Here is a 13,342-nt window from a genome sequence, read left to right as displayed (position 1 = left end):
AACTTGTGGTTGTGGTATACAATCCTCCGACAGTTGTTAGAGACGGAAACACTGTTGAGAAAGATTTAGTAGAATATAGTGAAGCCGAGATAAATGCTGCAAAGCATAATTCTGACGGATTAAATGTTATTTTTCACGCCATAAGCCAAGATCTTCAGCATCATGTGACTTCGTGCACTAAGTCTAAAGATGCTTGGGATATCTTAGAAACCGTATTCTAAGAAGATACCTTAGAAAAATAATCTAGGCATCAAAACCTAAATTCAAACTGGAAAAGTCTTTGTATGCCTGATAAAGATTCGTTTGATAAATCTAATAAAAAAGTGTTTGAAATTGTTAATGCATGCTATGCGTTGGAGAAGACTATTCCCAAAAGGGCATTGTGATGAAAATTTTCCGATATTTACCAGCAAGATACGAGACTAAGAGACATTCCATCATGGAAGGAAATAACCTTTCTACACTTTCCAGAAACACCTTAGTGGGAAAGTTAAAGACTGCGTTCAAGGCACTGAAAAACACTGAAACATAAAAAGTGAAAGTGTTGACAACTCTGTGAACAATCTTGTTGATCCTGAATTTACAAATAAAGATCTTAACTTTGTTTCATTAATCACAACACATTTTAGAGAACTTATAGGAAGAGAAATAAACGGTTCACTAGAGAAAATCCTCCTACATCGCTAAGCCACGTAATCGTATTTCTGTGAAAAACAAAGACTATTACGATACTGACGATGAGGATATGCCACAGTGCTTCAAGTGTAAAGGGTTCGGTCACTTTGCTAATATGTGCCCAAATCGGAAGAAACACACTAGCAACCGATCATTATGATTCCGATGAGGATGATAGATCAATTGTAGCACTCTTGGGTGAAATTATCTATTCTGATGAATGTAACAATACTCATATCAAGACATCTCGAACATAAAATCCAAGTGTTATTATGAAGAAGAATATGTTATTACAATTCAAGTTAAGTGCAAACCCTAATTTAGAACTTACACAACTTTCTCTCTAAGATAACACTTACACTAAAAAAGATCTCAACCCTTTACAATACTCTCTAGCCCCATATATAGGCCTTTACATAATGGATGACAACTAATTTACAAAGTGGATGACAACTAATAAAGCCCTCTTTCTCGCCTAATATATCGGCTATCTCTACGCGATATCATCGCATTGATATTAGGAAGTCAAACTTTCTTTCGCAGAAGGTGGCACACTTTTCATGTGAACATTATCTTCGTATTTCTTCTATTATCGCACAGCTAGCATGACGTCATTGCTTACCTCAATAGTGACTCATTAGGATTGTATCTTCGCATGTGCTATGAACTTCTATCAGAGCTGTTAGGTGTTCTTAACTCGCTCTACGTAGGCGATGCGATATTTCTTATCTACATCTCCCTTTGTTTTTCGAAATTGATTGACAAATTCTAAAAGAGCACAAGTTCGCCAATTAACTTCGAAAAACAAAGAGGGAGAATTTCTTATAGTCTCCAAGTTACTGGTGTCAAATCTGCACAACCATGAATAACACAGAACTAACAATTATTCATACAAATTCTAAATTATTCATACAACTTAATAACATTGGTTTTACATAAAAGGAAACCCATTTTTAGGATTTATAAGCAGGGGTGGTTTTTTAGTTGTGACACAATTCCTATAACTAGGTCTCTGTCGTTGTAACACATATTGTTACACAATTCCTATAACTAGCAGTCTAGCACGGTATTATGTATATAAGAATATAAAAGTTACACATGAAACGGATGACGTAGCGCATAAAAACAAACCCGAAGAAGTAAATCCTAACGACAGTCATGAAGCTCATTTAGATCAACATCTGATCCACTACAGTTTCTTTTTCATATATCATTTACATGCATAATCCGTCCGCACTGACTGATGACTTAAATATAAAAGTCTACATTCAGAGCCGAAACAGTTTCGTCGGTGGCATGAAGAAAAAACAATTTGTCTCCTGTTAAGCAAGATACAATCATCACCTAAAGACTCTCAACTGAGTCAGTTGAAGACCGATTATAAGGCTAGAGTCATATGGCTATCTTTTAGTATTCGTTTGTTATCTTTGAATAAGTTTCAAATATGTAACAACTTACTGTGTAAACTTTCAAGTATAAATAACAGTCGAATCCACAAGATTAAGTGTGGAAGTCATTCCTCCAAATATCTGTTCTAAGTTGGTATCAGGAGGGTTCGATCCCCTCGCTTTTCCGCTGTAACAACCGCCGTCTTCACAACCAACAATAGATCACCACCATCAAAACCACTTTCATATCAGCATCCAAACACTCAAATCCCTTCATTCTTCCACTGTGAAAGAGATAATATACCCCTAATCTGCTCATCAAAATACTTCAGAGAGTTTTGAACTATACATCATCTTTAGGTGTTTGTTTTTCCCCCATATCACCAGTTCCATCACCTATTTTACTCACATCATCCATCCATTTTACCTCCAACACAAGTCTCTATCACCAAATCATAACAATTCACCACCGCCATTAACACCGTTTTCTGCTAACCAAGCTTGTTCACATGTCTCTAGCTAGTGGCAAGGCCATGTATCAACACTTTAGATCTGGTATTAAAAATATTCTTAAAAACCAGTTTTAAACAAATTTCAATACCAAAACAAATGTAACCATTACCAATTACATCTGTTAACCAACACAGATCAATACTACCAATTGAAGAGGTATTTCAACTATCTCACACAACTATTTGAAGAGGTATATTGACTATCTCATGCTATGAATTTGAAGAGAAACACCAATTTTCTCATACAACAGTTTGAGGGGAAGTTACAAACTATAGGAAGATTTCTAAAGAATCATGTATCTAAACTCCAGTGATCAATTGGAGGACATCTTTACTAAGGGTCTTCCAACAGCAAGCTTTCATATTCTATGTAACAAGTTGCACCTTCGCCAACTCCAGTACAACTTGAAGGAAGGTGTTAAGCAAGATACAATCATCACCTAAAGACTCTCAACTGAGTCAGTTGAAGACCGATTATAAGGCTAGAGTCATATGGCTATCTTTTAGTATTCGTTTGTTATCTTTGAATAAGTTTCAAATCTGTAACAACTTACTGTGTAATCTTTCAAGTATAAATAACAGTCGAATCCACAAGATTAAGTGTGGAAGTCATTCCTCCAAATATCTGTTCTAAGTTCTTCTATAGTTAATCAAGAGGAACATCAATAAGAGTCCCACTCAAATCAAAATTTTGGACAACATCTTCAAGACTAAAAATGATGGAAGATCAAAATTAAAGTCTACTTCCTCATACACTGGTAACTAGAATTTGTGTACAACTGCACTTTAAATCCTCATTGCCATAAAAGGTAGCTAGTGGCAATTTAGGGTTCTCTTTTGGTTGGAATATGGTCCAAATTGAGATTTCCGCTACACAGATCATTTTCTCTGCCACCATGAGAACGGTTTAAACCATCTACGTCTCTGAAATTTAAACCAGAATGTCAAGTTTAGACCTCAAAAGAAACAAACTCTAAGTCTCCAAATATGTTAGTGAAAAGAGAAAAAAAATAAGCAGCAAATTAGAAGACTCCCCTAAAACAAAGTTTGTTAACCACAAATACCTTAGGAACGGCTTCCGTACTATTTTGACCTCCAGATCGAGACTCTTCCCCTTCAGTCGAAGTTGCCGAAGGAGACACTGTTTCTTGCTGATTCGGGATATGAGGATCAGACTCTTCTAAATGATCCCTATCCAGGAAAATAATGTTGGCCCTGACATCAATGTTTCCCTCGGAATCTGGAATTTGCTCCCTTTGTTTTTCGATGTTGATAGGCAACCGTTTGCCAGTGCTATCATACTGCAACATACCAATGTAAACAATTGTATCATGCATTTAATCTTTGCAAGGAACAACCACGATGCTGTTATATATGTATCAATGATTCAATATGTTTGTAAAAGTTAGACAGGGTTTCAGTCCTAAATGGTGTGCTTACTGCTTAGTACAGAATACATCATATATCATTATTATGAAAAACCAGGAATGTTTATGGTTAGGATCACCTAACACTAAGATATTATATATGTCTATAGGATGTCATGTTGAAAGCTTATGTCTATAGGATGTCAAGATCTTGAAGCACGATGATGCACCTAAAATTAGAGAAGGGGGAGAACGAAGCATTACATTAAAGGATTAGGCCTTCTGTTTTTAGCTCTGTGTCCAATCCTTTTCACCCTCCCCCATCACCAACTATTTGGATTTTGGTCAAAAGTCTTAGACTCTTAACATACAAACTTCAAGTAGTAGGATTCCAAGGTGTGGAGATTTAGTTACCGATCATAATACCTACCAGATGCATATATACTAGATGACTGAAACACGCCGAGAGTAAATGCACATCAGATCAACCATATACTCAGAGAACAACAACAACACATGACCATTAAAACAATACATATCAATCTAATGACATAAACCTTTAAAATCCACTAAGCAGCTGAAAACAGATTCAAGAAAGAAATTTCGGAAGAAATATCATTACCCTAGAGTTGTCACTGTTTTCTTGCTCTTGGCTTACATGACTAGATATTTCTGATGGTATTCGCACTTTTCCTGTTCCACTTTTATCTTCAACTGCAATTGCTTTTCCCTTATCCCGCTCGGTAACTCCAGATGATGTGGGAGACGTTTCAATCTGCTGCATCAAAAACAACATCAACTCCAACTCAAGGGATAAACATAAGTATGACGTATATATCTGCAATGACAGCCACCGTTTGCCAAAGAAAATTCAAAATGTTTCCTTACAAAAATGATCGTTAAAATTTCATTGATCACCAAAAATAATGTGTTTGCAAAACAGAGATGGGGAGAATGCCTGTTGTACTGGAGGTGTATGACTCCTGCGGCTTGCCCAAGGATCACTATCACACTCGCTCCTGTTATTCAAATGACTTTGACATGGCAGAGGCATAGTTCATATTTTTGGAAGTTTTATTCCGGCATAGTTGTTTTCCAACTTTCAAATCTTCTCCCTTTAGAACAATTATGTAAAGCAATTTTCAAGATTCTCATAGTGAAATAACCTAAAAATAGAGAAGGGAAAGTTGAGCATTTTGCAAGACTACGTGGCATTTAAATTTAGCTTCCGGCTTCTTTTTTTTACACTTCCCCCAACCCCAACTTATTGGATGTCGGGCAAAAGTATTTGGGAACGAACTTCAAGCAATAGGATTCCATGAGTGAAAATTAAGTTACAAATGCAAAAAATGCATAGTGCTGTTATACTCATCGAATGCAAGTAAACAAGATGATAGAAAACGTCAGATTAAAGATATTTTTGACAAGTTCAACCTTATTTATCAAAGAGCAGCAGAAACACATGATCATTTGCATAGAAGTATTTAATTTCCCTATAATAACATAAAGAAGGAAACATAAAGAAGGAAACGAGATAAAGAAAAGAAAGGAAGGAGGGGTAACCTTACTTTCAATTCTTCCGTACTTGTCGGGACTAGGTTACTTGACGCCTGTTCCGGTCTCTCTTCGGCTTTATGTGCTCGGAACCATCCATATACATCGATGCCTTCGGTATTACCACACTGGCTGAGCTGTTTGGTTATCTGTATAATTTGTTGCATGGTGGGGCAGCGCAATCCACAATCGTAAAGCAATTCTAGAATACTTTTCTGCTCTGATGTAGGTCTCCATTGGCTTTCGGTTGGCAGGTTCTATGAGGCCACCAAATCCCAATATATTAGACAGGAAAAACGGAAAAGAGTTGCTGTTGAAGGGGTAGAATCCCTTGACATGGTACAAAAATTAGTACCTCGGGCTCTGAAAGTAGCCGTTCCGTGGAAAGAAGTTTGTCCATGTCCATCCCACGGATATTAGGCTGCTAGATCACAGATGAAGTTTTGCTTAGCAGTGTATCTTTTTCCCACCTTACTTTCCCAAATATATTATTAAAGAAAAAAAAAAAAAAAAACACAGGCAAAGACATATAATTTGTTGCTTTTTTTCTTTCTTCCATATAAACTTGGATGTTGCTAGTTTTGTTAGCCTAAGAAGATTCAAGGTAGCATTAACCTGACCTAACTAAAACGTCCCTACATTAGTGTTTGTAGGTTGATGTCTTTCAGACACTGGTATATCGGTGTCAGACAGAGAGCCTGAGACCAAGCTGCATTCATTGAATATTCTTTAAAACCTAACCATCTGAGTGTTTTATTAATGTACAGATATATCGTTGTAGAGTTTTTCCCCCATGAGGCGGTACCATTATTGCTAGGAAGGTACCAGCCCAAAGATTCAACAGTTAGGATTATTTTGTTTTATATATATTGGTACCCGCCCTATTTATTCCGGTACCGCCCTTGTAGTCATGCTTTCCGAGTTTCAATAGAATGCTACAGTTCAAACAAAACTTTCTTGCGAATCCTGCAAACAGGGACGATGCATGTATGTCCTTTTATCTGTTCGTACAAACTACATGAGAATGAGAATTGCTCTCTGGTTAATGACCAATGCAGATGAAGATAACCTTACCTTCAATCCTTCCGTACTTGTTGGGATGAGGCTGCTTGATGCCTGCTCCCGTCTCTCCTCGGCTTGACGTGCTCGGAACCATTGGGACACACCACCAGTACCTTCGATCCTTCCATACTCACTGAGCTGTTTAATTATTTGTTCCATTTGTCCCATGGTGGGCTCGACCAATCCACACTCGTAAAGCAATTCTAGGATAATGTTATGTTCTGGTGTAGGTTCCAGGCAGGGGGGGTTATTCCCTGAATGCCCATCGGTCCGTATTTGCTAAGGACCCAATATATATATGCCAGGAAAAATTGAAAAGAGTTAGTATTTCATTCATTGAGGGAAAAAAGAAGACCAAACGCCTCTTAATTACAGTCTCTCCCCAGCCTTCATCTTAGAATGGGGATTAGGGAGACTTATGTTCTTCAATTAACTATTAGGACAAATTACAAAAGCATGACATTGGGAACTTCTATTAGATTTAATAACTTAGCAAAGCCTTTTAGGCTCTTATGTTTGGTCTTAAAAGCAAGAGTGCAATCCTTCGTTGGTCTTGTGACACTTGAAGTGATACTCAAACACTGGATTCTGCACTGGCAATGGTATTGCTGCCATTTAAACAGTTGATCAGTTTGGTTATAAGAGTGGAGGAACAGTTTGCAAACCAAAATTTGCGCTGGTTCATACTTCTTATATGCACAAATTAACCAAATAATAAGCAAGAGAAAGATGCCCCACAAACTAGAAAGAATAGAGAATCCCGTCTAAAATAATAATGGTCAACAAAATAATCTAACAAAGAGGAAAATGACAGAACAAAGGCACCTCACAGACTAACCAAATAAACATGAGTACGATTGGTCAAAAAAAATTGTCCCTTCAACTTACAATAATATATGGATTTGAGTTCCTAGGAAACATGATTCAGAAGAAGCCCAAAAAAGCTTCGGATGTTGATAGCATCGATCAATTAAGGCTTCATAAAGTTCCTTATTTTGTGCATCTAACTACGAAGTACATGGGATATATGCTAATCCAGAGGTTGTACAGCTATTATACATCGCTGTAATGTACTGTGTTCTACCATTCATTGAAATTGCAATACAAAGAACCATTTAACCAAATGGTTGCACTATTGCCATTTAGAAGCAATCTTCAGGACGCACTACTTTCATGTGCAGATAAAAAGCGATGCAACAACAAAAAAATAAGCGACCAGAAAAAAAGAGAGCAAGAAATGAAGCACACTGCACATTCACAATAAATTAATTAAACTTGCCATGTATCAAGATTATGCTATGATTTTACCTTTGATCTTTCCACCATTGTCGCAATGATGCTACCCTGTTTATTGGACACCAAGAAGGCAGGAATTAGGATTTTTTTCTTGTTGAACCAAATCTAAAAATGAACTACGATTATTATTGAAGTTTATGGATCTAACTCTCCTTGGAAACTGGCTTGTAACAAAGAGATGTCTAAGGCTTATCATCAGTTAAACCAAAACGCCATCACAATGTGAGAATACTGTCAACATAACATATGCTTGACACTCGTATGCTAGCAAATGGCTGCCATCATGATCACCGGATATCATTTAAAAGAAATAAACTACTGCACGAAGAAGACAATCATGTACATTATTTCATTTGGTTTTTGCTCTTCACAAACAAGATTAATCACAGGATATTAAGTTTTCATGTTTAATTAATAAGGGTCAGCATAAGGATTTGAATTACTGCTTAAAATCTGAATCAAGACATAGTAAACGTTTCATAAAAAAAATTAAATAGCTTAAGAGGTAGCTTTGTGACATTGGTACCGTGTATTTCAGAATTGAGGCTATCTTTTGAAGCTTCGTCTCCTTCAAAAGTTCATTTTCTGCATCTATATCTTCCTTACCAGATGAGCCTTTTTTCGAGGCATTTCCTCGTTTACCCCGAGTTTTCTTTCCATCATACGACACTGTTATAAACCACACTTTAATGATCAGAAAACTACAATAAAACTTAAAATAACATCAAGAGATTGAGAAATGATACCATCGAAAACTTTGATATCAGCAGTAGAAGGAACATTACGAGGTCTTTCCCGGACAAAATAATAATAAATTGCTAACAGGATTTTAAGGATGATATAAGCTAATGTTACAACTATCCAAAGCCACCAAAACGCCATTATAATGTTACTGGAAATGTTTCGAAGAAAACCCTAACACATGATAGAGGAGGGAGAGAACGGGTATATGTGAAGATGGTGGAGACTCAGATAACAACAGTCAAACAGAAAATGGAGTTTATCATTAATAAATACACAGTATCCAATAATAATACTCCAGCTAAAACCCAACAATAATCAATCACGTGATCCCCTAGAGAAGAGGAAACTTCAAAGAACTGTACATTTTAAATATCTTTCCCCCTTCCTTCAAATTTCATTTCATCTCGTCCCATTTCTTTTCTTTATTCACGTTTCCCTTCTCTCTCCTCGTTTCTTTAATCAGAACCCAATCTTTCCCATTACTTCATGATGATCACATGTCTCTGTTGATGGAGAAGGCGAGGCTCATAATAGGAGTTGGTCTTCCGGTCTTTGCAAATTCACTTGGGGGACGAATTTGGCCATTTGGTGTATATTAAGCATTTTCGCTCCGCAATAAAAACTACCAAAATCCTTGATGGACCGTACCATATAAACGGCTCCAAAACAGTGCACCAAGTTTGTTTCAGTCGAGATTTCTTGGTAGATATGCATTCAGATGGACCCATGCTTAAAAGTTTATTACCCTGATCCCCGGAAAGTATCCTGTTTTGAAATGTACACTTCAAAAGTACCCCTGTTTTTTTACAAATTTTCTAAAGTAGCTCGTTTTATTGAAAAGACAAATTTCATCCAGTTAAGTGTTATGTGGCAGTTTTCTTTCCAATTAAAAGTCATATTTAACCCTGGACTACATCTTCTTGATAGAGAGGATAAATGATTCGACGATCCCGAAAGAGGATGTAACGATCCTGAACTAGGCTCGACGAACCTGAAAGTGGTGTAACGACCCTGAACCGGACTCGACTAACCGGAAAAATATTGTAGAATATTGATTCTCCGCCAACCAAAAACCCCAAGACACTTGGGAATGATGAACCCTTTCAGGGAGTGATGAAACGAACCTGAAAATGATGACACGATCCTGAACCGAGCTCGACAAATTGGAAAAATGATGTATAAGGTAAACGTGCTAACAAATAAAAGGTAAAGAAGTAAATTTTAAAGAAGTAAACTAGTTAGGAATCTTAAGATGGAAAACTAAACATTTAGGACACTTTAGAAAATTTGTAAAGAAACGGGGATAACAAAAAAAAAACGCGGTCGATAAATCGGGAGTACTTTATAAAGTCTCCCTTAAAAGTTTATAATTGATCCAATTGATTTTTTTAATATTTCTATTTGTGAACCCTTGGAAGAGGTTGTTTTATATTTTAAAAGTTTATTACATTAATACCTCTCATATTCCTTCCTTGTAGCTATTATTTCTAACGTTTGTTTACCTTTACCCTATATATCCGTCGCCTTAAGCCTTTTGAGTTTTGACATATTAGGCTGTCTTATTGTTTTTTATCTTTGATCTTTTGTTCATACTTCATACTTTGACTGTAAGATTATGGAATGGAAATGGAATCCCTACTTCTGGTGACAATAGTAGACCGATTTAATGTTGTACTGTAGTACAGAGGGTCTCCTTGGTTCAAATGCTAGAAAAATTTCAGGTAAACTCAGAACAATGAGTCGATGACCAATAAAACCAGCAAAATAAACATCAACAGAACTAGCAAAAGATGAGAACTGAGAACAGCAGAACATTCGGTTGAATTTTTTGAATTTGGTTAAGTTTCCGACCGTTGGAGAAAAGCAACTCTTTTTGGTTTCCGTTTGGACGAGACTCAGGTGCAATCTTGAAACCCCTTTGGATCTATTCTTGTAAAAAGGGAATTTTTTTTTCTTCAAAGTAGTTGTAGTTGTTTTTTAGTCATGGCAGGACCACCAATTGATGCTGTGTCCAGATTTCCATACGCGTGAAGTCTTTTTTCTGTTTGTTTTTATTTTCCCGATAAAGTAACTACGCGTTTCTAAGTCATCTCATGCTCTTCTTCTTTCCATTAATTTCCCCCATCATTTACATGGACTATCATTGTCAAAACATTCCGTTTGTATCTCTAGAGTTTCACTTCATAGCTACAACTTTGAGAAGACCATCATCAATTTCATTTCTTTCTTGTGTTTGTAGTTCTTAAGTAGTTAATTCTGTTAAGTATGAATAGTGAAATAGTAGCAGCGGAACAAAACATTGCGATACATATAACAGAAGAACACCAAGTCTTGGCAGATTCTATTAAACAAAAGCTGGAGTCAATTCCATCTGCCACGACCCAATGTTCAATTTATCGAGTGCACGAGAAGTTTCGGAAAATAAACGAGTTTGCCTACACGCCTGAAATGATCTCCATCGGACCGCTCCATCGCAGAACAGATAGTTTAGCAGCAATGGAAGATCATAAGTTACGGTATGTTGATGCGTTACTTTCTCGAACCACGTCCATAGGGCCAAATAAGCTGGAAGAGTGTGTTGCATATGTCAAAAGAATTGAAGATGAAGCTCGAAAGTGTTACTCGGAACCCATTGACCTAAGTAAAGATAAATTCGTAGAAATGATGGTGATTGATGGTCTGTTCATGATTGAATTGTTTAGAAGAAGTGCGGGCTACATCAAGATTGGACAAGATGATCCCATTTTTGGTAAAATCTGGGGTTTGTCGAGTTTAGTTCGTGATTTGATTTTACTTGAAAACCAACTTCCTATGGTTGTTCTTAACTGCTTGTTCAATGTCCCAGCACTAAAAGAAGAGTTGAAAGGTGTTCCTCTAAACATTCTTGCTTTGCAATTCTTCGATCAATTGATGCCGCGAGGTAAACAAGTTATCCAGACAAATTTCTCGGGTAGTGAAGGAAAACATTTGCTCGATCTCCTAGGAAAAACATTCCACGATTTACTGCCTAAAGATGGTAAAGGAAAGAAAAATTTGTGGAAATCTATACCTAATGTAACAGAGTTAAAACGTGTAGGAGTAAAATTCGTAATAAGCTCTACGAATTGCAGTTTCTTGAATATCAAATTCAAGGATGGAGTTATGGAAATCCCTTCCGTAATTATTCAAGATCAAACTGATACATTGTTAAGAAATTTTATTGCTTCTGAACAATGTTGTGAAGGGCATGTTACTTACATGACTTCATATGCTTTTTTAATGGATAGTTTGATTAACTCAGGACAAGATGTCGGGGTTCTTCGTAAGCAAGGCATCCTAAAAAATTATCTAGGCGACGACGAAGCTGTTGCTGCTCTCTTTAACAAGCTTTGCTGTGAGGTAACTCTGGCAAACTTCTATTACTCTGAGTTATGTGATGAAGTGAATACATATTATACAAGTCGTTGGCATGGGTGGGGAGCGGCATTCAACCGTGATTACCTAAGTACTCCTTGGAAAATTGCCTCGCTTGTGGGTGCAATTATACTTCTTGCTCTTACACTCACCTCAGCTGTGTTTGCTATTCTTTCTTTCTTTATTCACAAGTCTTAGAAATTATCAGCCAAAAAGAAACATTGATGGTGCCTGTTGTTTCTCTGCATCTTGTATTGTTGGCTTTTTGATTGCTGTTCTTTTTTTCTTTTTCTTTTTTTTTGTTGTCTGAACTTGGCTCTTTTTGGTTTTGTATACTCTATTATGAGTTCCTTTCTTTCTTTTCCATTTTTTCTTGTGTGTTTTTTTTTCCTTTTCGGTATAATGTTTAACCTTACACCTAAAAAAATTCAAATTATCTCCCAAGTATATGAGATTGCTAATGTATTTTTGTCATGCTTGATTGTTGTTTGTTATTTATTAGCATCTGAAATAATCTATTCTAATTAATAAAATAATATTACTGGAATCAGATAAGTTTGAGAATAAATTCATGGATAATCGCAGATCCTATATTTTTTTGTTGATCGTTTTTTTTTTGATCGGCACAGATCCTATAATTCATAAATACGAATTTATTTTATAGAGACATGTGACCATTTGTGGATTCATTAAACAAATAAACGAATACAATTTAATTGAAATCTTTAACTCTGTAAGAGACCAGAACATAATGGCTTTTAGCTATAAGACTAAGGCTCGTCAGGAAAAAAAAGTTTTTTCTTTAATATAGCTAGCCTATGCATTTATTATCGTGGCATTTTTAGGGGAGACCCAAAAGGAACTAGGGCGGCACTAAAAGACAAAAAAGATCACCCAAACGTAATTCTAAGCTACCCCTTGTCTCTGATTTTACGAAATGGCCAATATGCCCTTATATAATCGGGAGCCTACACCATAATCGGTAGGTTAGAGGTGAATCGGTAGGTTAAATTGAAACTGTACCTACCGATTATAGTGTAGATACTTCGGCTAATAATCCCTTTTATAATCGGTAGGTTATCCAACATATATGACTACCGATTATAAGTTGCCCCAAAATGAGTTTTTTTCTAAAATCCTTCATGTATTGAATTTTGAAACCTGGTATAATCGGAAGGGAATACAACTTAACAACCTACCGATTATAAGGAGTACCAGATCGAACCCTTGCCATATTCCATAGGTTTTGAGTGTACACAGCCAGCCATAACAACTTAGTTCGTGTTTTGGATGCAGCGTTAATCGGGAGTTAAATATATTACAAAACCTACCGATTATAAGTTGCCCCAAA

At 36.4% G+C, this 13,342-nt stretch overlaps 2 protein-coding genes across 3 annotated transcripts; one reads left to right on the top strand and one right to left on the bottom strand.

Annotated features, from left to right (window-relative positions):
* Window positions 1–3,154: 3,154 nt before the first annotated feature.
* Window positions 3,155–8,801, bottom strand: LOC113328499. 2 transcript variants are annotated; one of them, XM_026575580.1, is made up of 9 exons: window positions 8,601–8,801; window positions 8,381–8,523; window positions 7,867–7,902; window positions 6,571–6,837; window positions 5,852–5,917; window positions 5,511–5,753; window positions 4,565–4,720; window positions 3,640–3,876; window positions 3,155–3,499 (listed from the first exon to the last, which is right to left on the bottom strand). In XM_026575580.1, exons 1-9 carry the CDS (start codon window positions 8,734–8,736, stop codon window positions 3,455–3,457), a joined length of 1,329 nt encoding a protein of 442 aa, XP_026431365.1. In that variant the 5' UTR covers window positions 8,737–8,801; the 3' UTR covers window positions 3,155–3,454. The 2 variants fall into 2 exon arrangements, with proteins under 2 accessions (XP_026431365.1, XP_026431366.1); XM_026575581.1 differs by having other exon boundaries at window positions 4,565–4,717.
* A 1,952-nt stretch (window positions 8,802–10,753) lies between these two features.
* Window positions 10,754–12,302, top strand: LOC113328501 (UPF0481 protein At3g47200-like). Its single transcript, XM_026575582.1, has one exon. The coding sequence runs from the start codon at window positions 10,864–10,866 to the stop codon at window positions 12,187–12,189; it is 1,326 nt and encodes a 441-aa protein (XP_026431367.1). The 5' UTR covers window positions 10,754–10,863; the 3' UTR covers window positions 12,190–12,302.
* The last annotated feature ends 1,040 nt before the right edge of the window (window positions 12,303–13,342 follow it).

Source organism: Papaver somniferum, unplaced genomic scaffold (genome assembly GCF_003573695.1).
Source record: "Papaver somniferum cultivar HN1 unplaced genomic scaffold, ASM357369v1 unplaced-scaffold_11, whole genome shotgun sequence".
NCBI classification, from domain to species: Eukaryota; Viridiplantae; Streptophyta; class Magnoliopsida; order Ranunculales; family Papaveraceae; genus Papaver; species Papaver somniferum.
Note: the sequence above shows the minus strand (reverse complement) of the source record. Positions and strands in the feature narration are given on the sequence as shown.